Below are 27,196 nucleotides of genomic sequence, written 5' to 3'. Positions count from 1 at the left end.
GAATCTGCACACTGAGACACACAGAATAACTTAATTAAGGGTTTATGCATATGTAGAAACTGCAGTGAGGCGCGGGAACAGCCAGCAGGTGGAGAAGAGCTGCCCCATAAACTGCATTTGCAATGTATATATTTTTTAATTGGCTCAGTGCAGTCCCCTCTCTCAACCTTTTCCCCAATACAGAAACAAACAAAATCCTGGAAATGCTGCAGTACTGTAGTCTGATGTTATCTTCCATTAATCAAAGTGTTTATACTCTGGGTCGATACAATAAGTATCGGACCAAGAATAACTGAACAGAAAGAAAATGTCTCCTAGGTTACCACTCTCTATGTTTGAATCTACAAAGGAATCTCTCAGAGGCAGCTTTTTGTTAGAGTCTGTCATGCTTATCATGACAAACCCACTGTTCTGCAGCTATTTGTTTAGCAACAGGCATGAAATATGGTCTCCTTTCATCCCTGTATAAGTTACCTTCATTCTGCTGTTACAACAGGAAACAGGCAAATAATTTCTTCCTCTTTTCCTCTCTATGTTTGCAATGAGGAAACGAATATTGGAAATAAAATAAATGAAAAACAATGCAAGTCAGAGGCTAGCTAGCATTTGGACATACTCTGAATACACCATGCTACAGATACCTATTTATTTTTGCTGTGAAAGATTGCAGCCCTTTCCTTTGTATTTGCATTCTCAGCCTGTTAACAGTGTGGTCTCTCCTCTTATCTACAATTTATCCCAAGGAACTATTAAAAAGAAGGATTGGAGGAGGCTTCCTGCTGCTCTTGTCCCATTTCATCTCACAGAGACATAAGGAATTGCTGGTCAGGGAGAGGCCACTTGGCCAAAGCAGCCTGTGCCCCATCGGTTTATCTCAGCGCTGCCAGCGCAGCTCCCTCCAGTGCACTGCCCTGTCACGGGAGAGCGATCGCCTCTCAGGAGTGTGAAGATAAACAGATTTGAAGCCTTCAAGGCATGTTCCCAGCACCTCCTCCCCCTCACATGCACACAGGCTCGGTCTGCAAACGCCCCCGTGCACAACATGGCTTTGGGGATGAGACTGGGATGTTTGAAGGGCCACACGAAGCTGTGACTTGCACCAAAACTTTACCAAGAATTCGGGCTGACCCGCTAAAGGCAACACCCCGGTGCAAGGAGAGAGCCGAGGGGGGGTGAACTGAGGGGAGCCAAAAGCTGGGCAGTGCAGGGGGGATTTCTTTTGATGCCCAAATGACTCCCTCCATCAGCTGCAGTCGCTGGGGTTTTATCTCAGCTGGGCTTCGGGAGTCACTTGGGAGCCCATGGGGGTTTCTCCTCTTTTAAAGGCTCTAGAAGAGCTGTCTGCCCAGTGCTGGGCAGGATCTGAAGGAGACATGGCTGGATCATAGTGTCCTGTGCAGCCCAGGGGACTGTGGGGAATCAGAGCAGCCCACCCCAACTCCCCCCTGCCCTGCATTGTCACTAACCTGGCTCCCATCTCTACCTGGCCCCTGCCCAGGTGTACCAGAGCAGGAGGAGGAGATCAGAGGCTCTGCTGGAAGCACATCCACAGGCACCCTCAGTTTGATGCAGTTCAGCATTTAATGCCAACCCAGCATAGGCACTGGAAGATGCAAAGAGCTTGTGTGGCCATGCAAGGAATCAGAGAATAAATCCTGATGGAAATAACTTGCAGGGTAAAAACCAATTTTTTCCCCCCCTGGAATAAGTTCCCTGGTTCAATTTAGTATATGGCATACACAGATGTGCCTGCATAATACATCAGGAGACCAACTAGCAGTTAAAGCTGCTCATAGTATAACTTGGTTTCAGCTGTGCTGTTATCCAGCTATTCATTAGCCTGGGATTACATTTGCTAAATGCTGAATAACATGTTGCTGTCATTTATGCTCAGATACCTCTATAAGATCACAGTGGCAAACGGTAGCACATGGCAGAACATGTATTGTTTAAATAGTACACATATGGAATACATACCAGAATATTCATCCTAAATAACTAAAGTATGTGGGGGGGGTTGGGGGGGGTGCATGACAAGTCAGTGAGTTAAATTGTCCCAATGTGCTCAGCTGAGGACCCAACCAGTGCATGTCACTGAGTGGAAATCCCACCTGGAGTGGCTGGGGCAGCATCCCATTCAGCCTCACCAAGGTGCTGCAGCACTGAGAGATGTTTTGGCCTAACTGGAGAAAACCTTCACCATGCAGACAGCAGACCAAATCTGCCTGAGTATTAAAATTCCTCTTGGCTTCAGGAAGGGCAGAGATGGACAAATGCCCTTTCCAAGGCATCCTGAGTGAGCTGCAGGCCCCCCGCCCCCCGTTAACACCTCTGGAGCAGGACATCCCGAGTCACATCCTGCAGCTCAGCTCCCCACAGCCCAGCCCTGCTGCAGCTGCAGCCCCAGAGCAACAGATTTCGCTGCTCAGTCTTCAATTAGATACAGCCTGATCAGGATTAATTTTTTTCTACAGTGAGAGATCAACTGATCCAGCCTGTTTGCACCTTAAGAGTCCACTAGACTTTTTCCACTAAAAAAATGCATTTACATGACTGAAATGGTTTTCACTTTTCTAATTCAGGTTTATCTAAGTGTGCAAAATTTCAACTTTGCCTCTTACCTTCACACAATTACGTTTCTAGAAATGAAAGTTTGATCTTAGAACGGTTTACAGTCAGACTTTGAATTCTCAGTGTGAAGAAAAGCAAAATTAATTATTTTGTAAAATAGGAATTTTTAGCTACATGTTAATAGAGCTCAATTTTATTATTTTTGCCTTGGATGAAGCAGCACCTCACGTTTTGATAGCTAACTTCTAATTATACTACGAAGAGCACTTGTAATATCCTGATAAAGCACAGATAATTACTTTTTACTAACCTGAGAAGTAATTATTCTGCCAGTCTTCAGCACAGGATATAGGATATACATGATTGATTAATACTTCTTGCACAGGATACCTGTAACCATAGGATTAAGACCCAACAAAGGAATGAACAGCCTCTCAGCCCCCTAGTTTTTGGTCCATTTCTGTCGTCTACATGGAAAGAGAGGCATTTGTTTAAAACTCTGCATTACAGTAAGCAATAGTGCCTGAACAACTAACTAGGAATAAATCTGTTAAGGATGGACAACTAATTGCTGGGCAGGAATACATATAACAGGGGGCTCGTAACTCCATCAAACATTTTCTGAAACTGAATTTATTATAGAATGTATCATAACTAGAAAATAATGTGTTGGAGCTATTCAAAGTAAAGAAAATATTCACAGAAAACATGACTTCAGCTAGAGAGTAATTTGTAATCTCTTCTATATAGAAACTCCATTACTTGGGCAAAGGAAGAAAGCAGATTTTCCAGACAAAGGGATGACATGGTCTGGCCAGGGTAACTTCTATTAAAGTGGTATAGTTTGTCATATCTGACAACCCACTGAAGAAAGTTATCACTAGTTAAGGGCCTGACCCTGCATTCCTTATGTGGACAAAAATCCCTTTGAAGTCAATGAAGCATCCTGCTCAGATAACTATATCAGGATTTGGCAATTAATGAAAACTTTTAATTTCTTAAGTAGATTATAAAGGGTTTTCCCTGAAAAGCAAACTATTACATGTTACTCACAGCGGCTCCTTGGCAGTACGGGTTTGTTTCCAGCAGCTCTTGCAGCACAGGAACTGTTTCTCACTAACTAGGAATTACACAAAGTCAAAACTACATTGTTTTCTATTTGCATTGATCTGCCTAAAGTGTTCTTCTCTAGCTGATGTCTAGTTGAAGATTTTGACAGCTTTGCATTCAAAAGGTCAGTAAGCAGTCCTCAGGGCAATTTGATTTAAACCTTTAGCATTTTGCATACTCCCAAGCAGTAGTGCATAGGAGGACATGTGTGTTCACAGCCTCTGAAAGGTCAGGCTTCCCAGCCCTCAAAACAAAACCCCCAATCAGAAATATTTCAGCTTGTAGAAAATATCAGACAATTATGAAAACATTTTCCGTTAAATTAAACTCAAAAGGGTATAGAAAAACAAATTGTGATGTATGTTTTTAGACTGGTGTATTTCAACAGAAAGTTTTCCATTCTGTCACATTTCGGAAGGCTGCCTTATCTGTCTTTCCTCAAGAGGCAGGCTCACTTACTCAGTGTCTGTTCAAGGTTTTCCAAGCAGACTGGCCTCCCCCCTGCCCGAAATCCCAAGCCTCTCTCTGGGATGAAAACCTGAAACCTACAATGCAAAATTTGTTTGAAGTCTCATTAAGCAAGAAACCTCAAATTAAGGACAGCTCAGCAAACAAAACATTTTTCTACAGAATCACGTGGACATAAACCAAGCATTACATGGAAGTTCTCCCTCATTATCCCCTTTGTGAGCTGTTTGTATTCTGATTAGCGTGCTAATGATATATGTTCCACAGAGAAAAAGCAATTAAGTCTCCACTTCAAAGAAAAATGATTTAGTGTAAGAGTACCAAAGCTTGTGCTTGCATCTCCTACTGATTCTGTGATGCTGCAGAGCAACCTGGCAGCTATTAAATGCTGAATTCCCGTTTAAAACCATGGAAGACAGTAGGTGTTGTTTGCCTTTTAAATATATAGATGTTTCAATAACATGCTTCTATGACACTACAAGTATGGGGTGGTGGTGGTGGTTGAACTGCAGATGAATAAGTGAGCTCCTCTCGGTTCACATCACAAGAACTGCACATTGATTCCTTTAAAGAAATAGCTGATTAAAAGGGGAGACATATTAAAATAAACAAACTGCCTGAAAAAAAAGGAGAATCTCATAGAAAAAAAAAAAAAAATAAGGCCCTATGTGAAAAACCCCCACAACAAACTAATGAGAAACAGAAAGGAAAACACACATGAAAAACAAGAGAAACAACAGACAGAAGAGTTTGGTCTCCTAACAAGTGACATTATTTTTGACCAGAAGAAATTAGTAAAATGAAAAAACTACACATATTCAGTTTTAAGTGCTTCATGTGTGTTTTAGCATGTTACCATTGCAATGATGTAATTCCTACCCTAGAGAATTGATGAGTATCATATATTTGCTAAGTAATGCCAAAGTTGCACCAAAAAAAGTACACAAGAAAAAAGAAAAGGAAATCTGTGCTGATCCAGGACACATTTCACATTGACAGTGTGCCAAAGGCAGCTGTGGATTTCAAGGAGACAAGTGCAGATTTCTGTAAAGACGACATCAATTAGTGAAATAGCACCAAACTGTGCTATGGATTTACAGAACAAATCAAATGTCAAGGCACCAGGCAGCTTAGAAAGTAAGTTTATGTATGAAACAATAGAATAGAAAAGGAAAACGAGCAGTTTACACTCATATATTTTGCCTGGGTTTGATGCATAAGTACTCAACCCAGTCTCTAGTAAAAAAAAAAAAATCTGTTTAATATGCTACAGATGTGACTTATTAATAGTAATTAAAAAGAATTTAAGTCATGTGTCCTTCAAGAAGCGTAAGTGAAGACTCAGTTGCACTTTAAAGAAATTATTGTTTTTAACTTCCTCTTAACCCACAGCTCTGCCTCATGATGCAGCAAAAACGTCGAAGAATCAAATCACCTGCATCACCTTGAGAGACTTGATACAAATTAACACCCAACCTAAAAACCTGTCTACTGAGAGAAATGAACTTTGAATGAAAAAACCACATCCCCCAGTGCCTCAAACCTCCAAGTCAGTGTTGAATGTGTCTTGTTTGTGCCTGAAGTCTCATTTCCCTAACACCAGATGGGACAGCACTTCCACATATATGATAACCTTTGGAGTAAAGGAGAAATTTTAGAGAAAGACGATTTCTTACCAAAACCCTTACCAAACCAAACCAAATTAGTGACACAGACTAAAAACCTAAGAAAGCCTCACCCACAGCAGTCTAAGAAAACCTTTGATTCAGGAACAGTTTACACTGCAAGTCTTTGTTGAGGTTAATCTATACACTTTACACCTTTTTCAGGCTAAATAAGTTCACTTCTTCGACAGCATCGTAGCTATTTACTCAGAAACACCATTAACTGTAGAACAGTAATAATCAATACACAAATAAAGGTCGCCACCATCCTTATCGAAGGTCTGACTTCCCAGAGAAGTTGAGCCCTTGAAAAGTTTCCCAGAGGTTTCACACCATCCTAACACATGTAACCCCGTTGTGCCAGCAGCTCATGGCACTGCCCTGCCCACCCCAGGTGCTGGGAAGGGCCCAAGGGGGGTCGGGGAGAAACCCCAACACAGGGGTGCACCTGTACAAAAGCAGGAGTACTAAAATTCCTCAATTCTTGCTATTTCAAGACTGATTTGTACTTCAAAGAACTGAATCACAACTTATTAGAATAAACTTTTATTTACTGCTCTCAGGATCCTTATTTTATACTTTAAAGTATGCAACAAAACCTGCTACATTCAAATCTATACAGATTTACTGATATATATCATTCACGTTTTACAAAACTGCATATAGATTTGGGAAATTTGTATAAGTTACCTTTATTTACATGTAATATTCTCAGTCCTAATGACTTAGTCAAAGAATAAAACAAAAGTGGGATTTTAAATATCCCTTAAGACCCATTAACATTTGTTACATAATTTACATATCTTCAGAGAGAGATGTGCTACACTTTCTTCTTGCATATTTATAAAGACTGTGACTAACAGAAATTTGCTGGCCAAAGCTAGGTACTGTCATTTCCTCAGATCACAATAAAATGTTAATTGGCATCATAATAAAATGTTAAAATTTGAGCAAGCCAGGTAGATAAACCAATTTTTTTCTTTTAGAACCAACTTTGCTAATCATTTTAACCAGCACTTGCTCAAAGAAAGTGTTAACATTAATACAAAAAATACCCACATTTACAAAAGAAATCAAACTCATATTTATACGACAAGTTGATCTACAATAAATTGCACATTGTTGGTTATGACTTTGGTTATACTGTATTAACAAATTTGGTTTCTAGACTAACAGAGGAGAAAAAAATATAAAAATGCAGCTGTAGAAACTAGCAACCTGTAAACATATCACAGAACCAAATTCTGCACCTGATCACGTGTGCATGACCTCCATGCAGTTCAGAGAAGTTTGCACACAACAGACCGCTGAATTTGGCCCAGAAAACCCTGTAAACATGTTCTTTATTGTTATGTAGTGCAATACTGCAAGAATGGATAATAAAGGCCTCTAACTATCAGTAACTAATACTGAGTGATATCCATACAAATTCCACTTTAAGATTGATTTGTTGCAAAAGGCTGAATTGAAAATATTATCCATCGTTGAACTACAAATTTATCAAAAAAAGTGATGAACACTCAATAAACCAACATCAGTATACAAATTCAAACAAAAAATGGATATAATTTCTCATTAAAACTCAGAATTATGCTGATTATCTGTTTTGTATAAAAATCTTGGGTTTGTTACACTGTTTTAACAGAAGCAAGTTAGAAACAGAAATCTAACAAATGTGTCAGCAAGTCAACGTTCTGCAAACTGATGGCTGATAATGCAAACAAATGCTTTCCAATGTTTTACCTAATATGCTGAATTGTAAAGTGCTTAGAGCAGATCTGTTGCAAACAGCCTGAAGCAGCACAGACTATGATATTGCATTATATGAAGTTTGTTGGGTTTGGTGTTTGTTTTTTTTTTTTGTTTGGTTGGGTTTTTTTTAAAAACAGTTTAACAATTTCAGCTGTTCCTCTTAAAGCAGCAATTCAAATTTAAACCCTCTGCAAAGATTTCTTCACAGCTTTACTTCAGTAGTTTACTGCAGGACAGTCTCAAACATTGTACAAGAGGCAACTGCTTAAAAACATTTTAGTTTTTGACTTAACTTGGCACTGGCCCATCCAATGTGTATATTGTATTTATTAGCAAAGTACGGAAAACTGTGGAAATGACAAAATACATTTTCAAAAGTTAGTGAATTTTTAATACTTACTTATTTTACATGTGATACTATGAAGGTTCAATAGCCATGTGACTAAATACAATGGTAGTCCCTGGAAAAGTCAGCTTTGTTTGTAAACCCTTAAAATGAAATTGCAGCACTGGACCTATATCATTTCTGTGTCTTAATCAACCCCATCAAAACCCTGAGTGTTTTCAATCGCTAGAAGAAGTTTATCCCATAAATCTTCAAATGAGTCGTATGGAGGCAAATCCAAGCGATTAAAGCTGAAAAACAGATGAGAACTCTTAAGTGTTTTATCACTCTTACTAAAGGTCATGATTTATTTAAATTAAATACTCACCAGGTATGAGCTCTTGGCAGCTTTTCAGGGGTACCCCACTGTTCAACTGTGAACAACTGTGGTCCATTTGAACCTGCAGGAAAGAATACATCAATTTTCACTCTGTTATGAGATCCTTTTATAATCAGAAATTCAAATTAATAAGTATTTTGGTTCTTTGTAATCTAATTCTGAGATTAGTAGGAGCTATCTATACGAATCGAATCAATCTATACTCAGTAACTGTCAATAATCCAAAATCACTTGTATTTTAATTATTGCTTGCTATACCTTAATTTCAAGAGACTTTTACAGCTTAAGCTGAGAAGTCTAAGCATATGCATAGTAGTTGGCATTGAAAATTTTACGGAGAAGAAAATTTTATGCTGTATAAATTTTGCATGTAAAAAATTATACATGTTTATCACCATGTGCCAAGTTATTTAACCTAGTAGAAAGTATTCAATGTCCACCTTTACCTACACAGCAACAAAGTTGAGTAACTGAGAACTTTTTGAAACCCAGTGATCATATGTGTGCATCAAGGACCTTCTTATGCATCTGAGAGAACATTTTTGGCTAGCAAGTGCAGCCCCAGCTACCTCTTGCCTTCAACAACTGTCATATCTGAAAGTTTCTTGGACTTCTCAACCCTCACCGAGTAGATGCAAAGGACATTTTGTAACCATTTCCCTCAGCTGTATTTGTGTACGTCTGGAGAAGACTGTGTAGTTTAAAAAAGAGAAAAAAAAAACCACTATCTTGTCAGAGAATGTCTGTTGAGTGTCCCAGTTCTCCAGTTTGGGTGGATTTGCTCCCGGAGTCCAAGCACTGCCGTTTTAGGAGCAGAAATGCCTCTCTGTGCCACGAGAGGGAGATCTCCGCTAGGAAGTCAGATGCAGGGCTGCACAGCAGGGGTGGGAAGGGAACAGCCACGGGGACAGCCCGGCAGCAGCAAAGCATCGCGGACCTGCTCGGAGCACTGAAGAACCACCTACAGTTCTTCAAATAAAAGCTGGTACAGGAAAAGTGATTCTGATCCTCACTGGGGTTTAGTGAGGATGGTAAAACAGAAATAACCACAGGAGAAATAAAGAAAGCACTGTGCAAGACAACTGTTAATTGAATTTTTCATTAATGAGTAAGTGAATAGAATTAATGAAACTGCGACTTGGCCAGAACGCTGCCCAAGGATATCCTAAACCCCAGCCAGAAAGAAGCCAAGAGCTTCAGCAGTTTCTTTCTCCGGATCATTCTTTAGTTCTACCTCTAGTAGTGTTTTTAGACAAAAGAGAACTCCTGAGGCAGCAGAATTCCGATTGGGTTTCCCTGTGATGAGCATGTGCTGTAACACCCACAGTGCCAAGGTTGAGGTGCAAGGCTCAAGTTTACTGAGGGCACTGTCCTCCCCATTGGAACTTACAGCTTATTTACTGAGGGAACACAAGAAATCAACCAAGTATTTACAACGAAAATGAAGACATGGAGAAATGGGAACACGTGGTGGGTGGTATTTGTTCACAATTCTTTTGTTTTATAAACAAATTAATGTGTTGTTTATAAAGAAGAAAATGCTTAATCAAATAGGCAAATCAGGCTATTCAGTCATTTGCACAGGATCTCAAGCACTTTTAGCCTTAATAAAGTAGTCTAGCAGAAAACATAATAGCTGATGGCAGCTGCAAACAGGCTCCCCATCAGCAGAGCATCCCCACCCTCCTGGGCTGTTCTCTCTGCCCACCCGTGGTCGTTCCACAGTGGCTTTTCTGGCTTTGCCATTGAAGTCACTCCCCGCTGTCATCTGCTTGTTTCAGTCTCTGCCTTGTAGGTTCACAGCTTTTCTCCTGGCATTGTGTTTAACTCGTGTCATTGCAGTGGTCCCCTCTGGAGTATATCCTTACAAACAACTGCATCTGTACAACCGTGGCTTGAGAGCAGATAAAAGCAGTCGGGGAACTGAAGTTAACTGCTGATGCCAGCACGTCTTTGTAATCAGATCTTGGATAACAGAATTTTCTTCAAGCTCAATCATGTGTTAAACAGGATTTTTGCAGCTCTTGAGAACTTTAAAAATCCACATTTGTTTGAGAAGTCCTATACATTTAGAAACTTCCAAAACCAGAATCAAAACAAAGTGTTTATATAACATGGGACACACGTGTCATCTAAGTGACTCTTCTCTAACTTTGATTCTTGTAACTACCAATAGATACTAATTTTCAAAGCAAAATTTGAAAAATAATTTGCCTCTGTCTGAAGTCAAACATCAGGACAATTTTGGTTTCAGGTTCTCTATTACTCAGTTGTGAAGATAATCATAAGTACTCACCATACAGCTCAGCAAACCCATTCATGGGAACACGGGATGTGCCAGTGACAAACTGAAGCAATCTTATTCTCTTTTCAGAGTCCATCATTAAGACTGCCTATGTATGATAATGATTACAATTAAAGAGTTATTTTTAAATTAGGGTTTTAAGCTAGTAGACTCATGCAACACAATACCTACCTCTAAATCATTTTCTGTGAGATATAAATACATATTTTTAGTGATACCCCCAGTATACCTCTCTGCCTATGAAGTCAACAATTTTTTAATGGTACTGTAACAAGAGTATGGTTACTGGCTTAGCAGGCTGTTAAAATACTTCCCTTGAAGATCTGGCCCCTACTTTCTTTGAAGTTTCCTGATGTTATGAACTAGCAGCCAAATTCCTGTAATTTATTAAACAGAAGGGTTTAACACCTCTTTAGTGTAACCATGCCAGAAAAACCTACACAGAAATATTTTTAACCCCAGACAGACACAGATTTTTTTGAAAAAGCAAGCATCAGTATTGTATTTACACTCTTACCATGCATCTCATCTTTAGTTTTCTTACTTCCTCAGGAATTTTAATGGTCAAATAATATTTACCTAATCTATTGTTTAATCACACAATAAACTAGCAGAGCAGAAAGGCAGCAGCTTTTGAACAATTTCTAAATGAAAAAATATTAGAACTTCATGATACCTTCCAGAACCACTGTATTACTTGATGGTTTATGTTGTAGCCATTTTTGTATTTTGTATGTAGTTTCCAATCAGCCACGTCCACATCTCCCAATCCACACATTAATAACTACAAAGATAAAAAACCACACAAACAACACCAAAGTTTAAGTCAGTAAAATTAAGTTTCACTGTGATTTGCTTTCTTTTCCATCATACACTTACCTCTAGCTCATTTTCATCAAAAAGTTTAATCAGATCCTGTGGTATTAGTTCAAAAAAGCCCTAAAAAGATGAGGGAAGTTTTTAAAAATCGAGTCAACATTTTTTAAGCATTTTTATTCATTAAGAATGATATTTAGAAGCTTTAGTAAACAGAGCCAAAGCAATACATCAAATACAGATGTTTGGACATCACTAGTCTGCAGTTTGGTTATAGTGCTTTTAACTCTGACTTCTCACATCTTTATTGTGCAATACTGAGTGATGAATATGGAAGTCTGAATATCATGTATGTGATACAATTTATATAAATAAGGATAAGCAACCTAGTTTAAATCAAACTAATATACTTAAGTTTCATTTCTGCAAAGGTCATTAAGTAGTTTGCACTACAGCTAAAGCTGTCAGCCATGATTGAGAAATCAGCAAGTTTTTCAGTATGAATTTAACACCTCAGTAGAAACATATCAAAAAGATTTTTAAGTCTGAAATATTTCACAGCTGACACTACAAAAAGTATCACTGCCTTTTTTTTATACCTTACATTATATACATAACAAAATTATCTGTGGGTCTTCAGGATGTCCAAAAAAGCTTGATATTAGTTGTAACAAATTCTTAGAAGAATTTATTTTGTAATTAAAGCTATACCTCTTTAAAGGCTGTCATTTGTTTCTGTACTCTGCTCACAAATCTCCACTGAATTACAAGACTGTAGGGAAAAAAGAGAGCAAAACCTTTTAAAATAGAAGTGATTTATATACAAAAAGCAACAACTTCCTTTTGTAACCAAAGCTAAACCACAGCCCCTGTAGAGGTGGATACATTGCACACAGTGACCAGTACTCACTGAATGTAGTCTCTCTTGTTCTTGTTGGTGACAACTATTTCTGATCCACCACTCTTCAGTTCATGTTGGTGGGTCTAAATGGAACACACAGAATGGGTGTGAAATGAGACAGGGGTGTAACAGAATTCCTGGGTTACTATCAGGTAATTCAGGGAACTCTGGAATGCTGCAGAGTTTGGAAACCATGAGAAAGAGATCCAGTCTCACAGGTCACATGATAAAGAGAATTTGGTTGATTCTTTTCACAAAAATGTATTATTCAGAGATACTAGACTGCAATGGGGAAACCTCCATTTTTCTGACCTGCTACAATACACCATTCAAGTCAGCACACAAGTTTCCAGTAATGTGGACTTGGCTAACTGCATATTCCATGACACAGCCTTCTTTCCAAATCTCATGGAAAAACAATTACAGAACCACTTCAGCAGTGGTCCCAGTAAGTAAGTGAATCAATATGCATCTCTATTATATAATGATTTATACTGATAGAACCTCAGTAAACAAATATCTGATTTTCAGTTGATCATGGATGCACATTCTCATTGCTCCTACTTAGGATCACTGCAGTTACACAAGACCACAAAGGTTATTATCCTACTTACATCTAGTTGGCAGCTGTCATTTGGAATTTTTATGTAGAAATACCACAGGTTTTGTATGACTTACCTTCGATAGCTTTCTACAAAATAACAAACTTGTTTATTCTATAGGTTTCTAGTACATATTAGAGAAAAAAACCTTATCTCCCAGTGATTCCAACCATTTCCAAAACAGCTCATCCTTTCCATCCAATCACATAAAAACAACCTCTACTCCAGATTAAGTAATGAGTCTATAGATACCTTAATCTTGAGTTGCCTTCACAGTAATAGCTACATTTCAATGCAAGTAGTATTTAAGAAAAAAGCCTAAGCAGTTTTTTAAAACTCTGCTTATTTCCAAGTCGTTTATCAAATCCCAGACAGGTTAAAAGCACTGCATGAGCAAAAAGCAGCTGAGGGAATGAAGGGGTTCTCTTACCACCACACAGGTAAAATCAGCTAATTTCACAGGTCAAATGTTTTCTTTGATGTTTTGTCTATTCTACTTTAAATAAACATACTAACCTGACCAAAAAGTTCTTCATCAACTATAAATCTGAGGTCCAGTTCTGTTGGATCATTTTCAAGAATCCATCTCAGAGAATTGTAATATTCACTATCCTGAGAAAGAATTACAAAATAGTAAACAGAAAATAGAGTAGCCACCTTTTAAGCTGCAATAGGTTCCACTACAGTCCAGTGAATGCTGCTATCCAGGGCAACCCTCTAGTGGACACAGGGATTCTGGAATTGTACAAGGCTCTAAAGACATTTGAAACCTGAAGACTCAGCAATCTGTGTAAATGTCTCACATAGCAAAATGGTGATAAGATGCATTATCTGAAGTAATATATTTTGTGTCTCACCCTTTATTTATCTTCCTTTTATTATTAGGCATTACTATAATGAGCCTTAGGAAATTAAATGAAAATTAAGATAAAGTCAACTGCATCCAAAGCAGTGTGACCAGCAGCTCAAGGGAGGTGATTCTCCCCTCATCTTCACTCTTGTGAGACCCCACTTTGAGTGCTTCATCCAGCTCTGGGGCCAGCAGTGTATGAAGGACGTGGACCTGCTGGAGCAAATGCAGAGGAGACCACAAAGATGCTCCCAGGGCTGGAGCACCTCTGCTTATGGAGACAGGCTGAGGGAGTTGGGGTTGTTCAACCTGAGAAGAAAAGGCTCTGGGGAGACCTTAGAGCACCTTCCAGTGCCTATAAAGGGGCTACAAAAAGTATGGCAAAGGGACTTTTTATCAAGGAGTATAGTGACAGGATGAGGGACAATGGTTTTAAACTGAAAGAGGGTATATTTAGCTTAGATATTAAGAGGACATTCTTCCCTGTGAGGGTGGAGAGGCCCTGGCACAGGCTGCCCAGAGAAGCTCGGGATGCCCCACCCCTGGCAGTGTTCAAGGCCAGGGTTGGATGGGGTTTTGAGCAACCTGGTCTGGTGGAAGATGTCCCTGCCCATGGGGGTTGGAATTGGATGGGCTTTAGGGTCTCTTCCCAACCAAACTATTCCATGATTCCAGAGTACTGAACAAAAACAAAATCAAAACACAAAAAAACCCACCCCCAAAAAATCAGAACACATCTATAAATCAGAACACATCTATTACTACTCAGAAACAGACATTCTGTAGTTTTAAAGGACAACAAAACCAGCAATAGATTAAAGAGATCAAATAACAATCACTTTGCCCATGAGTACTCCAGATAAAAACCATTATCAGGCAACCAACCACCAAGAAAATTCTAAGGGCCATGTTTTCTTCTAAAAATGTTACACTGTTATCACTCAAATATTTTCAGTCTCTTAAAGTATAAGAATACAACTATTTTGAATAATCAAAGACACAAACTAATTTAAAAAACAGGTTAAGACAAGGATCCTGAAGATATTTATATCCAATTTTAAGAACCCTAGTGTCTAGAAATATTTTAAGAAAACATCATAGAAAGTTTAGAGTCAAGTTTCCAGTACAGTTCAACTGACTTAAACCTGAGTCTAAGTATTTGATACTCTCTGGAAGTTTCAATTCCTATACAACTTACAGACTTGTAAGAGATACAGCCTAAAATTTCTTTGAATCATGCCTTTTCAACCTTTACAATGTATTAGACATATATATAGAGAGAAGAATTAAAATGAACATGAAATCTTAACATACATGATAAAGCAAATTACGTACCACAGACTCCATGTCATGTAGTGTTATTGGTTTTTGGAGCATCATCTTGTAAAAAGGACGAATAAAAAAGGCTTTAAAGAAGAAGAAATAAATTCAACAGTATGTAACTTGAGATTCAAACCAGCCACAATAATAATCTAAATATCATATTACACAAAATTAATACTAACCATCCAAAAGTTTGCCATGGTAAACAGCCATGCCAGCCACACGACCTATAAACTTGAAATAAGAGAGATGATCTTCATTGCAAAGTCCAGAGTTTGGATTGATCTGCAGAGTATAGTTATCTCTGAAGTTGAGGGAGGGAACAGGGAAGAGAAAGAAAAACAAAATGTTGTACTATTGGAACAGTCTCATATCTGAAGATCTGAAAGACATCACTAGTTAAATCAGTTATTGCTTTTCATGATGTTAAAATCTAATATTTAACAATACTCAACAGAAGACAATTAGCATATCAGAAACAACCACCACGAAACACCTTTGTAAATTAAAGACATACTAAAGAGAAGGGATTAACTGCTACTAATTTTAAAGTAGTCAGAATAACATACTGTGCATTATTTGTTAAGTGCTGCCTCTTCTGTTAAGCAGGAGATGGCTTATGTTAGACCACTGCAAAAACAAAATGCAGGTACTGCCTCCACAGTATTCTGCCCTCAAGCAACAAGGTGCAGATTATTGCACTTATTAACAACTAAACCCTCCTGTACAGCTGCAGGTGAGGGGGCAGTAATTCCATTTTTAAAGAAGGTCTGAGAAATACATTTGATCTGCTTTCCACAGGTAAGTCTTCATGTCTTCCAGACCTGTATTACTTACGTAGCTGAATATTCGAACAATCCATAATAAGGATTAAACATTTCTTTAGAGAGAAGGAAGAACCATTCTCTGGCCACTCCTCCATAGTCTAAACCTTTTTCCCCATCAAATTCAATCCAAAGTCTTGCTTTAAGGAAATCTGCTCTCTTTACAGCTATAATTCTTCTATAAGAATCTTCAAGGATTGTTGTGCGATGAATTTTCATTTCAAATCTATTTGGAATATCACTCTACAAAAAAGAGAATAGGAAAACATAGAATAATAGAACAAAACCCAGCATCTTACAGCAGAGTACGCAAATTCTGTAAAAAGACACTGAAGGGCACACAAATGTTTTTCTTAAACAACTTGGAAACATAACACAGTATGATTGAGAAGACACTCTATCTACCTACAATTCAACTAGCAAGGGGAATTTCAGATTCTAAGTCCTATTTCATACTAAGAAAGTACAGTTAAAGTAAGTTCTTACCAATAACAGCATATGGGCAGTTGTTCTGCATGCAGCAAGGCATGCAGTCTTTTTTGACAGTGAACATTCATCATATTACAAACTTGATTAAAAAAACTCACAGTTTTACTCACAGTAAAAAAACTCACATAAAATTATTTGGAACCATTTTACCTGGTTTATTTCTCCTTCCAGTTCAATATTCCAACTACAAGGTTAGGTGTCCCATTCTTTTACGTAAGACAAAATGTACAGTTGTATTTAACTCTTAAATTACCACAATTATATTGAGTGGCTGAGCTGTATATAATTTCTCAGATTAGCATAATGACATGTGAATGAATGCCAAGCTTGTTTGATTAGGAACACAAAAAATGAGGTGCATAAATAAGTGTGTGCAACTTACATGTCAGCTCAAAATGCATAGGCAGATCTGGTAAGTAAAAGGTGGATCTAAACTATTTTATTTATTATATATGTAAAATATCTCCCAAGGACACAAAATTTGATTGCACTCGTGCAGAGACTCATTGTTATCTGGCTGTCCAGATGCTATTTACAGTCTTTTATGCTATGTGTTATAAATACACCTGGCACTGCCACTTCAAACTACAATTTGTCAACGAGATTCATAAACTTCAGATTTTAAGGCTGTAAGAAGTTATTTCAGTTATCCAGCCTGATCAAAATGACAGTTCAGATTTCTACATGGATGATGTAAAATCTATTTGGAGAACTTCCATTTCCATATCCTGAGTTTCAAAAACTACTATATGCTTGATCAGCCATTTCCAAACTTCTCTATTGCCGGTCTCCTTTCAGGTTCATAACTTTTGTAAACTTTTGGAACTCCTGCTTTTTCAGTTAGATTGCTTGCAGTCTCATCACTGCATAATGTCACAAACCCTGCTGTTCGATTCAATGCTAGTTGCTACCAAGTTGCTGCTTCACAAATGTATCTGTGATCAGACAGTAAATTTACCTTCCCTGTACCCTAAGCTTTCCCTTGTTCAGGGGCCTAAGTTTCTTAACTTTCTGCTGGACTCCTACTGATAACTGACCTGTTTCTTTAATTTCTTTCTGAAGAATTCATACTTCCGCTTATAGTCCCTGGAGTAAGGCACGGCCTTGGAGGGGAATAAAAAAAGAAAAAAAAAAAAAAGAAAAAGTTTGAGATCATCTAACAATTAATGTCATATAAACTAGTCTACGTTTGTGAAACATAGACAACACATTTAAGTTCTGAGATAACAGGAATACATGCTTTACTGAGTGGCAGGGGAGACTTTCAACTCATAAACATCTGGACTTTCAACTCATAAACTTCTCTGCTCAGAGCAGTTCCATAGAATTTATCCTGAACTTCTCCATCAGCTGATGCAACAAACTGAGATCCCTGCCTGGCCCAGATCAAAGTGACCCAAATGCCTTTGGTGACGTACAGAACGCAGAGTCTTTCCTGCTGTATCATGAGAGACCTGGCTACAAACCCCTCTATTTTCCATGAACAGGGAAGGCTGTTTACATACGTGGGCTATTAATAAACACACATATCAGCTGAACACTAAAACCCATCTATAATTATAATGTGTACCAGCTTTGCAATTAGTCCTGGTGATTTTGCACTTCAGATTAAGTATCAAGGCTAGATAATTATTTTTTCAGTTGGCAATTAATTTCATTCCTTTTTAAGAGATTTTTTTTTTCTTTTTTCTCAAGTTTAATTCTTGAGTTGAGCTAGTGTGGATAAAAAAAATACAGTTTTTTATCCACTTTAAATCCCTCCCCCTCAGGGGGAAACTTTTACTACCATGGGAACTGCTTTTTTTTTTTCTGGCATTTAAAGATCATTTCCACAGAAAGCTTTTTAAATAGTCTTTAAGAAAAAATAAAAATGCTTTGTTCAAAGGCCCTGGAAGTTTCACCTTCTAGACTGAATAACTGATAAATGACAAGAGTTTATTTGGATGCTATTAACAGTATTCTTGAAAAACATGAAAATCTACATAAGGAATGCTTACTGGTCCAGTTATAGCCACATTCTGCAGTCGGGGATCCTCCCATTGTGTTCTCTTTGTATCTGCAAGACATTTCTTGATCAGTCCCATTAAGTTCCATTTAGATAATGTTCAGAAATAAAATGATAAGTGGGGGAGAATACAACGTTGTACATACTGTGGTTTATGAAGAATATTCTTCCATCCGTGTGAGTTCTCTCTTCCCACCCTGGCTGCAAGAATCATAAATTTCTGATCATACAGTTTGCACAGAACTCAACATGATCTGCAGTTGTGGGCATTCCCCCACCCCCAATCTACTGTCAGCACTGGAATTCAAAATAGAGTATTTTTGGTAGGAAAAAGTAGGCCACATTTTATCACGTGCAAATGTCAATAATACTAATTTAAATGATTACACTGTTTCATCTGAAAAACAAATACAAAAGAGTTTACTTACTGGTAATGGGCCCAGGTCTACTGGATCTAGGGAAGTCTTTCTCCTCGGGTGAGCAGGAATTTTCAGTCTTGGATCTTCCTTTGAAAAGAAAACAAGCAGCATGTTAAAATCCTTTTGCTGTTTTGTTCTGCTTTTAATTTTTTCCTCTTTACTAACGATTGTGTAAAGAATACACCTAGCACCAACTAGGTAATTGTTGCATATTCTGCAGCCGGGGGAATCCTTGGGGATTCTCACTACTCCAGTAATTTACAATCATCTTCTAGTGTCCTCTCAGCTTATTCTGTTTACATATATATAACTAAAACTCCCTCATTCAACTCAATTTTTGTGTAATTGAGTCGAATTAGTCTTTCCATACAGTTTCTGGCACACCTTGTGCATTTTAGGTTTGGTGGGGTTTTTTTGTTGTTCAGTTGGGTGGTTGTGTTAAATGAGTTCTTTCCATAAACCTGGAGAAAACCTCATTTTGAATCCATTTAACGCATTTCTCTCTTTCCCTTTCACCTGTCAGTAATACTGACCTACTCCTGAAATGTTTAAGTCCATCTAATAGCACTGCCAAGTGGTGTGCAGTACCACTCTGTGGAACTGCAGCTGTACAACTCCCTCATCCATATTGTAGCTGCACCTGGTCTGCTTTCCTAAATATCCACATTGTTCCCTGTGATAAATTCAAGGTAATGGACTTCATGCTGAAGGTAAGTTTACAAAACTGATTTCTGTTAACAGCACATACAAGCTATCTCAGTTTTACAATGTCATCTAGGAGGTACTTTACATCTGAGAAACAGATTCGTATTTTCCTCCTTCCAAGCTTTCAAATAAACTTTCAAATACCAATACAAGTAGTAAAACTGATAATCTTCTACTCATTTCACGTATTTTAAATTATTTGGCATTACATATGCTCCTTAACAGACACAGCTATCTTGGCACTAAAGATCTATACAGAAGCTTGCTGAAAGTAGCACAGTTTTGATTTGAGAGGAACTAGAATTTCAGTCCATGAGAGCAGCTGCCCATTACCCATGTTGTGGTTTTGGTATTGTGGTCAATAAAGAATGGTCTCCCATTGGGTGCATGTCGGACTTCCCAGCCTTTAGGGAGGAATCCTTGCTCCACTTCAGGCTGCTGCTGAGAAGACTGTTGTGATGAGTCACTTGATGTTGCTTGTGGCTGTCTTCCTACAGAGATATTTTGTGCAGCCGACACCTGACTTGTTTCTGTAGCAATCTATGGTAAATGACCAAAAAAAAAAATCATATCAAATCAAAGCCCTGTAAAGCAATATATTTTTTCTATTAGCCTATATTTTTGACTGATGAAAGCAGTTTCATAAAGCAAGTGCCAGACAGTACACAGATTTGTTTAGTCTAATATCAACATCGACTAAAAATCACTGATCATGCTATCAAGGTTAAAAGAAGCCTTTCGGCCTCCTCAGTCAGCTATCACTCCAGAAAACCTCCTTGGTACATTCACAGTAGAGTGACTTGCCATAAATATTACTGTTCCTAACTCTCCTTGCAGTCTCTCAGATATTTTATGTAGTACTTTACTAGTTTATGCCTTTCATAGGCTCTGTGTCAAAGAGGTCTCTCAACTTCATTTCTATGACGCGAGATGTTTAAAAGGTTAAATGAATAAAAACATCGATATATTAGACGAGACAGTACCTGTACAACTGGCTTTATCCAGGTAGTGGTTCTAGAATTGTGATCTATATAATATGATCTTCCTTTGTCATCTTGTCGTTCTTCCCAGCCTGGGGGTAATCCAGATGAAGTAGGCAGTAACTAAATATAAGTAATAACAGATGAAAAACAATTAAGAAAACCATGAAACTTACTGTGAAAAGGTTTTCCTCTGTCAAATTAAAACAACAAAACTATAATCCAGAAGGTTCATGACTTTTACGAACTGGATAAAATAGATAAGAAGTATTTAGGTCCTTACTGAATAGTTTGGAGTAAGAGACTTTTATTTGTTTGTTTATTTAAAATTCAAGCTCCTCATGTAAAATAATTCGTTTACAAAGCTGCTTTAGGCATGGCTGACCCAGCCTAGTACTTCTGGCTAGCAGCTCATAGTTTGCAGAGTCACCATGAAAACATAATGTAACATGATATAGCTTCTAATTAGAAGTAAACAATTATAAGGCAAACAATCTGAAAAACAAAACTCGTATCTTCATAAGAGCCTTCCTTCTGCAGGCTCTATCCATGCATCAAGCTAATGCTAAAGTTGGAACTTGAAAGCTTTACAACTGAACTAGACTCATAATTGTCATTTTGTCAGGACAGCTGCTGGACATGGAAGGCCAAATCTCATTTGAAATGTCAGCACATAATACACATAAAAGCCTGTGTTTTTTGGAAAATGACATACCACTGGATGTGCAGGCTGCTCTTCAAGTCTGTATGTTTGCAGACTACCTCTTCTGCCGGAATGGTTCTTTAAGTAGTGAAGAGAAATGACACGTTAGCTATTATTATTATTATTAGCAGCTTTAAGGATGGCAGCAAACAGTCAACAATGGTTATTACACTTCAAACTATTACAGTTCTCATCTGGAACAAAGTGTTGTATTTGTTTTGAAACAGTGATTTAATATATTTTTGAAACTCCTGTTTTAACACTGCTAGAAACATTAAGTTCACAGTGTCTATTATAATCTTAAAACAGAATAATAGAGGCTTGTGAAAGTTCAGAAAACCACAGCAATAGATGTTTTGGCATGTAAAACATTAGAGTTAATTACAACTAGTTACATCACAGTTGAATTTACAGCATAGAACTTACCGTGTTATCTTGTCAGTAGAGTAAAGCCTGTGATACATCACAGCTAACACAACTTTCCAGAGAATAGATTAAGTGAATAATGACAAGATGTGAGAGTCCAACACAGCCAGTTTGAGAAGAGTAATTCAATCCCTTGACTTTGCATAAGCGTTCACCTTTCTGTCTAGTGCCATATTTAGACCTCATTTGCTACAATTAAGCAACTGTAATTCATCTTGCTCCAGGATTTCCCTGATTATTTGAAGGATTTTTCCCTGTCTACGTACCCTTTTAGAATACTTCAAAGAAAAACCACGATTAAGTCTTTAATTTTTTTTTTTTTGTGGGCAGTGGAGGTGAAGAGAGGCAGGAATGTCATTCTATCTGACTCTAGCAAATAATTTGAACATCAGCCTCTGTCTTTGCTCAGGCCACCCAAGCAAGCTGGGTTTTCTTGCTACCCACTGGATGCTGAATAGCAGAGATCAAGTAAAGTCTTGTTACTCAGTTGGCTATTTCCAGCAACACCAGTGATGCATTTGTACAAACTCAGATGAACACTGTCAATCCCAAATTTACATTTGGAATGGCATCCTCAACATCACAAAAGCTAATGATTACTTCACTACCCAAATCTAACAGACTAGATGGTCTGGGTCACCTCTATGGGCTTTCCTCAATGGACAGTGGATTTCTCAGGTCATGTATCAAGTTACAGGGCTGTTTGTGGAGCTCGGCTTTCACAAGACAGCTGAGCTTAATTGCTTGCTACCATGAAAAAGACAAGTTTTATCTCTGGCTATGTACTCCTGCTGCTTTCCTTTGCCACCATAGTATTTGTCAGACAACTCAGCATGCTGTTTCAGCTTGCTATAGCTGCAAAAAAACAGAGTAGGGGAAAAGAGAGAATAGTTTTCTGCTGGTTTAGCAAGCTGAACAGACTCAGTCAGAGGTCAGACAAGTTTCACAACTGGCACAAGGGCTGTGGAATTGTATGGCAAGCTCCCTTTTTCACTGCTATGGAATCAGCAGGTCTGCTCAGCCCAATCATAAAACCTTATCCCAATATTCACAAAGAAAAATTATCTATCTTAAGAGTTGTTGTAGTGGGAAAAGGCACCCCCATAGCACAACTCCTTTAGAAATAAGCTGTCAGGATATAGACAGCTTTCTTCATCCCTCGTTTTCAGCAGCCCTATGACACTGGACTAAGAAGTAGATTTACAGACTGAAAAGCAGTTCACACAAGCCTGTTTTAACCTCAGGCAGAAATTCATGTAAGCAAAGTAGGGAAGAATAAAATGTTTGTTTAGATGGGTTTCTATAGTAAAAAGACTAGTCTTAAAATCTCTGCATTCGAGATAAAATTAAAAAATTGCTAAATGAAATATTTACGGATCTAAATCTACCAGCAGTAACATTTTGTGCAAAATACTGTAGATATTTCTACATTAGAACAACAAGAAAAATAATTTACAGTGTAGGCTGCTGACTGGCCAGTAGCTGAACTTCCAGAGGTAGTAAGTCTGTTACTCAATTCTTCTGCAAGATGAGTCTGAATGTCACAACTACTCTGCGAGAGAGGTATTTGAAGGTTCTGACTGCTATACATTGTTGCCTCGTCTTCAGTTATGATTTCCCAGCTCTTTAAAAAGAAAATAAAGAAAAAATGCTTTTAGAAAGTAGTTTCAAGTTACAATGAGTTAAGACAAGCTTTTTGAGTAGACTAGATTAAAAAGCCATTTGCATTTCAGGAACACTTAAGAGATTTACTCTTTTACCTCGGGGGAATCTCTGTTGTCCACATTTTCTGTCTCCTCTGATATCTGTCGCCGGTGAGTGAACACGTGCTGGGCCTCCAGCTGCACACTGCCCATATCTGCCACAGCCACATTGTCCCTGGTGGGGTGGAAGGGGAGAACTCAGCACACAGCAGCCACATTTTATCTCTCAACAGTAAGCCAGGCTAACAGCTAAAACACACATCACAGTCGTTCTGGCAGAGGAAAAAGGAACAGTCTGGACTATAAAACTTCATGTAAGCTGTTTAAAATGAGCAAGCATTTGTGTCAACGTGAAGTGTAAGTTAAAATAAAGAAACAGGTAGCATTCCAGAGGAAAAAAATAAGGGAAATAATTTAATGAAGTCCCTGACGGGAAGGAAGAACCAGGCTTGAAACCGAAAAATTTCCTTTCCATTACTATAGTTCTTATCTCTTTAATTGCAACCAGTTTCTATTTGGGCACATACTTCCAGAGCAAAGGAAGTGCACGGTGCAGTCAAAATGACCTCCAGCCAGTGACCATTGCCCACATAGGCTTGAAAGTTAAGCTACAGAAAGCCCTCCACTAATTCCCCTTGCTTTCAATGTAATTAGAGCGAACCAGCTACAAGACTTGAATTTTCAGGCCAAAACACATACTGAGCAGTTGGTCTTTTCCACTGTGTCCTTCTGAATTCATGATTGACATAGTAGGTCCTGCCAAGGATGTCCTGCCTTTCTTCCCAGCCTGCAGGCAGTGGAGGAGATTCCTGCTGCTGCTGTTGTGGCTGGCTAGCAGCATCTGGTTGGTCCAAGATAATCCATCCAGGCTAAGAGATATCACATAAGTGCTTTTAATATTACCAAAGCTGAAAAAAGTATCTCAATTTATTAAGCCACTCTCCCCCTTTTTAAGGTGTAGTTCCATTATATCTCAAGCCAGTAAGTTTGGCTTGGCCTGTTCATTTCTCAAAAATGAACAGGGCAAATCATGCATGCAGAAATCTTATTTAAGAAATTTAGAAAACTTGGTTAAGTTCCTTAAACATATTAGTATCAGAAGTCGTTATTCCAGGAAAATAAAGAGCATTCACAGAATACATTAAAAAAAGTGAACAAATGTCATTTCATACACATGCTGCCAATGTCCTAGGTGGATGAGGATACCCTTTCGTAACAAAGTTTAATTACAGCAAAGGTGGTGATGCTGAATAGAGGTAAGCCTTTAAAAGAAATCCATTAATTTACACTGGATGTGCTTACAAAAGGTTACATATACACAGCAGTTAAAATCAAAATATCTCTACGAATTGGAGAGAGTTGAAATTCTAAAACCAGAAAGATGTTGTGTCTGCGGTCAAACAACATTAAACCTACAACAGAAACTCAGACTTACAATTTTATGCAAGATACAAGCAACTGGTTTGTTTCTAAAACACTATTTATAGCTCATTTATATTTAGAGTGATTCCTAACATTTGTTTTTCAGCAATAAACACATTTTTCTCCCACCTCTAATTCTTCAGCCTGTTCTGTGGTTTCTTCTTCCGACCCGTTGTTTTTAGGTAAGTAAGTCATTTTTAATCTAAGGTGGCCTTTAACTCTTGATTTATGGCTGCAGAAGAGAAAATAAAATTATCTGATTGTGCACTTGTGAAATTGTTCTCAGGAAATAAAATAGCTGACTAGAGGATTATTCTTAAGTTTCTCCACCCAAACTTGCCTTTTTATAATTAATTAATTGAGTTCTATTAATTAATTGAGTTCTATAATGGTATTGAGTTTTTAGATTTCCAGATGCATCTTGATATTATGCACCATAACTGGAAAACTTTCTTTCCAACTCACTCTACTGAAAACTTCCCTAGTATCCAAGGCATAACTATAAAGAACAAGAACATAAAGACAAGTTAATTCATATATTTATAAGAATTCAACTGTGTGCAGATAATCTATCAAGCATTATGTCAACCTGCAGAACTACTTTTCCTAACACTAAGTTACAGCAAGCTCACACACTTCAGCATCTGCCTCTCTGTATTTAGCATAATACAACATTAGAAGCCTGAAAAAAGCATTTCCCCATGTTGATTTTATTTAGTATTTTGAATTGGTAAAGAAATCTGCCAAATTTTCTCATTTATTTGACTGTTGGTGTAAAATAAAAAAGTAGGAGTCCTGAAAATATCACCAGTCAGTTAACTGGATACTCATCTTATCAAAATGGGAAAACAACCCAAAAACGGATCACAAAGGTCTAATGTTTATCTAGGTCTGAGAAAAGTCCACATCCACTTGAAAGAGGAAGTCACCAACTCTCTTACTTTCCAATGCAAACAGTAAAAGTCATGCTTTTCAGGTATTGGGAAGGTAGTAACCTTACTATTAATATTCCTCTCTAAGTAAATGCAGATATGAGCAGAATTGAAGAACATGCATTAGCAGTACTAAAGCATCTAAAAATTACCATAAGATTTCAAGGCAGAAAAGTGCCTGAACCTGTGGCAGAACCTCTAACTGTAAAGTACTGCCAAACTCATGTGGCAGCCACCACGAGAAGAGGTCAGGTCCTTGATAAAAAACTACTGAAGTTCATTCATGTAGAGACAATAAATATTCTTCATTCATTCGCAGAATAGGAAATGTTAAATTCAGAAAAATAGGAGGTCAAATTGAAGCTTGATATTCGATAACTCTTTTAAAACCATTGATCTACTAAAAATCAAAAAGTGTAAAATACTTTAAAAATACCTCTGGCTGAGGAAGATCTATAGATCCCACATATTCTGCTGTTATTTCTAAATTGGAACCTACTAACTGAAAAATATTGATATGCATTTCATGTATTTTATTTCTAAATTGCTAAAAATTGCTCAGATTTAGGTTAAGAAGCTGCATTTTAAAAACAAACATGAAATGCTTAACATTAATATCAGTGTCCAAATGTTACCTATAATTTAGAAATTCCTTGTCTTTTTTAACATAGGCCTTCCTAAATGTTTAGCTGCTTTTCAGTGTAATTTTTTATATGTTTATTATAAAGGTCACATGAAACTGTTCACATGAAACAGGTAAACAAAAGAGACAGGAAGGCAGGAAACAATTTTAAGTTGAAAAGGGATAAATGAGTTAATGCACAATACTGGCCTCCGTTTTCACTGTTCAGTGAAACAGTAAATTGGGCAGATGAAGTTACAATGCAAATTATATCGTGGCCTGAAGAAAAATGATTTATTCTTAACAAATAATCAAGAAGTATTTAAACAAATTCTGACTTTTTAGTAGAACCATAATATCTTACAAATGGACACTCAAATTTCTTTGATGAAAAGAGACAAATTTAGACAATATTTACATATTTACAACTAATTACACAACAACACTGTTTAGATATGAAAGTTAGAATTTCCATGTGCTATTTACTAACCTTCTTGGATGAAGAACAAAATCCTTAAATGTATATGGTCTCTCCATACTTGGATTTTCTGTCTGGAATAAGACAAGTTTTTTCAAGACAAATCTTTATCAAGCACTTGAAGTTAAAGAAAACTATCAGAAACTTACAATTAATTTCTTTGTAACATTTTAAAATTTAAATCACAGGTTCAGGTACAGTAACAGTAATACCAGTTTTAATCTTAGTAATAAGCCTAACACTCTGGTTCAAGAAAAAAAGTTACTTCTCAGTGTCTAGAGAACAAAACAACAACTGCTCTTGGAAAGGTTTTGCCATGATTACTATTCTGTCTTTAAAACACTTGCTGATGAACCTGTTAGTATCTACTAATGTTTTGAAACCTCAGAGGATAATGAAAA

The 27,196-nt window shown here is 37.6% G+C and overlaps 1 protein-coding gene across 2 annotated transcripts in view; it reads right to left on the bottom strand.

The window, feature by feature from the left end:
• Positions 1-6,343: 6,343 nt before the first annotated feature.
• NEDD4 (neural precursor cell expressed, developmentally down-regulated 4, E3 ubiquitin protein ligase) overlaps positions 6,344-27,196 on the bottom strand; it is a 54,317-nt gene continuing 33,464 nt past the window's right edge. For both annotated transcript variants that reach the window (XM_017827544.1, XM_017827543.1), the window contains 23 exons: positions 26,808-26,869; positions 24,893-24,995; positions 24,041-24,210; positions 23,399-23,516; positions 23,095-23,262; positions 21,225-21,290; positions 20,513-20,632; positions 19,863-20,069; positions 18,834-18,911; positions 18,552-18,606; positions 18,398-18,456; positions 17,438-17,503; positions 15,925-16,154; positions 15,270-15,391; positions 15,100-15,170; positions 13,431-13,526; positions 12,322-12,395; positions 12,123-12,183; positions 11,475-11,534; positions 11,272-11,379; positions 10,587-10,683; positions 8,279-8,351; positions 6,344-8,201 (listed from right to left, as the gene is read on the bottom strand). In XM_017827544.1, coding sequence (XP_017683033.1) covers positions 8,099-8,201; positions 8,279-8,351; positions 10,587-10,683; positions 11,272-11,379; positions 11,475-11,534; positions 12,123-12,183; positions 12,322-12,395; positions 13,431-13,526; positions 15,100-15,170; positions 15,270-15,391; positions 15,925-16,154; positions 17,438-17,503; positions 18,398-18,456; positions 18,552-18,606; positions 18,834-18,911; positions 19,863-20,069; positions 20,513-20,632; positions 21,225-21,290; positions 23,095-23,262; positions 23,399-23,516; positions 24,041-24,210; positions 24,893-24,995; positions 26,808-26,869 — 2,367 coding nt within the window. In that variant the 3' untranslated portion in view covers positions 6,344-8,098. The remainder of the gene's footprint in view (positions 8,202-8,278; positions 8,352-10,586; positions 10,684-11,271; positions 11,380-11,474; positions 11,535-12,122; positions 12,184-12,321; positions 12,396-13,430; positions 13,527-15,099; positions 15,171-15,269; positions 15,392-15,924; positions 16,155-17,437; positions 17,504-18,397; positions 18,457-18,551; positions 18,607-18,833; positions 18,912-19,862; positions 20,070-20,512; positions 20,633-21,224; positions 21,291-23,094; positions 23,263-23,398; positions 23,517-24,040; positions 24,211-24,892; positions 24,996-26,807; positions 26,870-27,196) is intronic.

The sequence above is a fragment of the Lepidothrix coronata genome, unplaced genomic scaffold (genome assembly GCF_001604755.1).
Source record: "Lepidothrix coronata isolate B3197 unplaced genomic scaffold, Lepidothrix_coronata-1.0 Scaffold140, whole genome shotgun sequence".
In the NCBI taxonomy this organism is placed as follows: domain Eukaryota; kingdom Metazoa; phylum Chordata; class Aves; order Passeriformes; family Pipridae; genus Lepidothrix; species Lepidothrix coronata.
This window is presented reverse-complemented; position numbering and strand designations above follow the sequence as displayed.